This window comes from Numenius arquata, unplaced genomic scaffold, assembly GCF_964106895.1.
Source record: "Numenius arquata unplaced genomic scaffold, bNumArq3.hap1.1 HAP1_SCAFFOLD_38, whole genome shotgun sequence".
NCBI lineage: Eukaryota > Metazoa > Chordata > Aves > Charadriiformes > Scolopacidae > Numenius > Numenius arquata.
The window spans coordinates 885719-889167 of NW_027415315.1; the positions used below are offsets into that span (position 1 = coordinate 885719).

Sequence of the window (3449 nt, forward strand, 5' to 3'; positions counted from 1 at the left end):
AGTGAGAACTGGGTCCAGCCCTCTCTCCCCAGAATGTCTCCCAGTGCCCTCTCCCCATAAACCCTCCGAGAACCAAGCTCAGCAGCAGCCATGGCGAGTGCAGTTCCTGGAGCCTGCTCCTGCCTTCAGCAGGAAGAAGAGCCCAGGCTTCAGGAGCTGCCCTTGGGAGAGATGCCCTTTGATTACAGAGATGCTCCTCAGGAAGCCAGCTCTGACACCGTGATGGCACATTTACCAAAGGCCTCTGTATTGTTCAGCACAGTAGGAGCATGCTTCTGGAGATGTGGAGCAAATACAGACATTCCTGTATGAACACAATGACCACAGATGAAAAAGAAATGAAGCACAAACCATCCTGAGAAAAGCTAAGAAGAGTCTGTGAGGAGAGACGGGCAGCTCTACTGCTGCTGGAGCTGAACCCATTGAATGAGTTTCTTCAATGCTTCTTTGAGCTCCTGGTTCCTCATGCTGTAGATGAGGGGGTTCACAGCTGGAGGCACCACTGAGTACACAACAGCCACCACCAAGTCCAGGGGTGAGGAGGAGATGGAGGGGGGCTTCAGGTAGGCAAAGAAGCCAGTGCTGAGAAAGAGGGAGACCACGGCCAGGTGAGGGAGGCACGTGGAAAAGGCTTTGTGCCGTCCCTGCTCAGAGGGGATCCTCAGCACGGCCCTGAAGATCTGCACGTAGGACACCACAATGAAAACAAAACACCCAAATGCTAAACAGGCACTGACCACAATAAACCCAACTTCCCTGAGGCTGGAGTGTGAGCAGGAGAGCTTGAGGATCTGGGGGATTTCACAGAAGAACTGGTCCAGGACATTGCCCTGGCAGAGGGGTAGGGAAAATGTATTGGCCGTGTGCAGGAGAGCATTGAGAAACCCACTGCCCCAGGCAGCTGCTGCCATGTGGACACAAGCTCTGCTGCCCAGGAGGGTCCCGTAGTGCAGGGGTTGGCAGATGGCAACGTAGCGGTCGTAGGACATAACAGTGAGAAGACAATACTCTGCACCAATGAAAAAGAAAACAAAGAAGAGCTGTGCAGTACATCCCCAGTAGGAGATGGCCCTGGTATCCCAGAGGGAATTGGCCATGGCTTTGGGGACAGTGGTGGAGATGGATGCCAGGTCAAGAACGGAGAGGTTGAGGAGGAAGAAGTACATGGGGGTGTGGAGGCGGTGGTCACAGGCGATGGTGGTGATGATGAGTGCGTTTCCCAGGAGGGCAGCCAGGTAGATGCCCAGGAAGAGCCCAAAGTGCAAGAGCTGCAGCTCCCGTGTGTCTGCGAATGCCAGGAGGAGGAACTGGGTGATGGAGCTGCTGTTGAGCATTTGCTACCACTGGCTGTGGTTATCTGTTGAGAAGGAAAAGGCAGTACAAAGTTCAGCCTGACTTCTCTGAGCAAAACTGATTGCATGTCTCATTGCAACCCCCCACTCAGGCTCTCTCTTTTCAGGAAGACCTCTCTGCAGCTCCCTCACTTGAGCCCTGGCTTTTGCTGGATGAGGGTGCCATTGGGAGCAGGACTCCGGAATGGGAAACTGAGGAGTCCTTCTGGCTGTGCTGCAGGGTGATCTCAAATTAAATGTACTTGTGAGACATCAAAGAACTTTTTGTCTCTGTTCTCTGCAATTTTCCCAGCTGCAGAACTGAGCTGAGGGGATTTTGTTTTGTTTAATGTGTTCTAGATTCACCTGCCACTTTTAGGAGTGGGTTTGGATGCTTGAAATCCTTCATATTTCTAATGCACTCCAAGTGAAATCCTGTGGGTCCCGAGCAGCAAAGGGACTGTCCCTTAGTGCAGAGAGAGGAGAGCTGCTCTGCCCATCGGTCCTGTTCTCAGCTGCCCTGTGTTGGCAGCTTGGACCTGGAGGAGGGTCACACTCCGATGTCCCCCTAAAAAGAAAGAGGACGCTGCAGAGAGCAGAGGAATCCAGGTTCAAAGAGCAGATTCACAGACTCCTCGCCCTTTCTCATCTCTCCCCTCCCAGACTGGGACACAGAGGGATCACTGCAGTGGCCCATCTAACGCTGCCCAGCAGCATTTCCATGGCCTCAGCACCCAGATGTCTTCTCCATGGGCATCCTGGGCAGCACAGAGATACTCTGGGAGAGCTGTGCCCTTCTGGAGGGCACCCTGCAGCCCCACAGGACACCCCAGGGAAAAAGCTGAATGTCCTGAGCTGGCCTGGAGGAGACTTGGGCACGTTTCTCCCCTAGACACGTCTGTAGAGCAGGACCCAAAGGATGGGAGTCTGAACAGGAGCTGAATCTGCCGCCCCCGACCCCCACCCCCGGCACTGACTCAGGAAAGCCAATGGTGAGAACCAGGGCAGCACCGGCAGGAGGGGACGGCAGTGAAATGCCACAATGCTCCTGGCCAAGGGAGGAGGGACACACAAACAAGATGGAAATCAGGGGTTTGCCCTTTCCTGGGCTCTGGCTGCTGCAGGGGTGATGCGCAGCCAAGACCCCATGGGCCTGAGGACAGAGGCTCTGCCTGGGCTGGGAAAGGAGACCAGGGAGGAGCTGCTCAGGGGAAGGTGTCTGTGCTGCAGGGACAGCAGGGAGGTGCCCACATCCCCTTCCCCAGCCTTTCTGGCAGCAGCTCCCTCTCACTCCCTGCCCATGTCTCTGCTGCCAGGAGCCGTCTCCCTGTCCCCAGCTCAACTCCTGCCAGTGCTCACAAACCCCATCCCACCCGCTGGGCGCCCACCTCTGCCTGCAAACACCTCCCAGGGGCATCTCTGCGTGTGCAGGGGCTAAAGAGCAGATCACACAAAACCTGATGCGGCTGCAAAGGGGAAGATGCTGCTGAGTGAATGTGCTTCCTGAGAAGTCCCCTTAGAAATGTCACGAGGAAGAGCTTAACCCGTGAGAAGCCCTGACCCATGCAGCACTCTCTTGACAGCAGAGGCACCGTGCCCTCACCTGCTCGTCCCTACCCTACCGTTGTGGTGGTCACTCCTTCCACCCACAGCTTCTCCCCACACTCCCCGGGCAGGCTACAGCTGACCCTGGCAGCAGCAGAATCCCTTCCCAGCACACAGTGCCCTGGTGTGTAGGGTCCCCGCTCTGATGGACAGCCCTGGGCAGCCCTGTTTGCACACCCGGCTTCACGCCTCTGATGCCCCAAGGCCTTCTCTGAAGCATGTCCTCCTCCTCCACACCAGAAAACCCAGCAGAACCTTCCTGACAGGTCCTATCGGTCGTGGCATGTGCCAGGTCTAGGAGACGCTTCCAGGAACTCAGCTGCATTGCCCTGCAGCCAGAGACTTACCGTGTCAAAGCCTGGGAAGATTTCTCCCCCTGGTGAGCTCTCACTCACCACCCCAGCCTGCCTTTACCTCTCTCTCACATCTCTTGTCTCCCCTCGGTGCCTGCAGGCAGTGCCCTCAGCCCTGCTGCGCTTGGCAGAGGAGCTGCTCCTGGGCAGAGCTGTCTCT

General features: G+C 56.4%; 1 protein-coding gene across 1 annotated transcript; it reads right to left on the reverse strand.

The window, feature by feature from the left end:
- Positions 1-398: 398 nt before the first annotated feature.
- On the reverse strand, positions 399-1334 carry LOC141478608 (olfactory receptor 14A16-like). The gene has a single exon (XM_074167636.1). It carries the CDS (start codon positions 1332-1334, stop codon positions 399-401), a length of 936 nt encoding a protein of 311 aa, XP_074023737.1.
- Positions 1335-3449: the final 2115 nt, after the last annotated feature.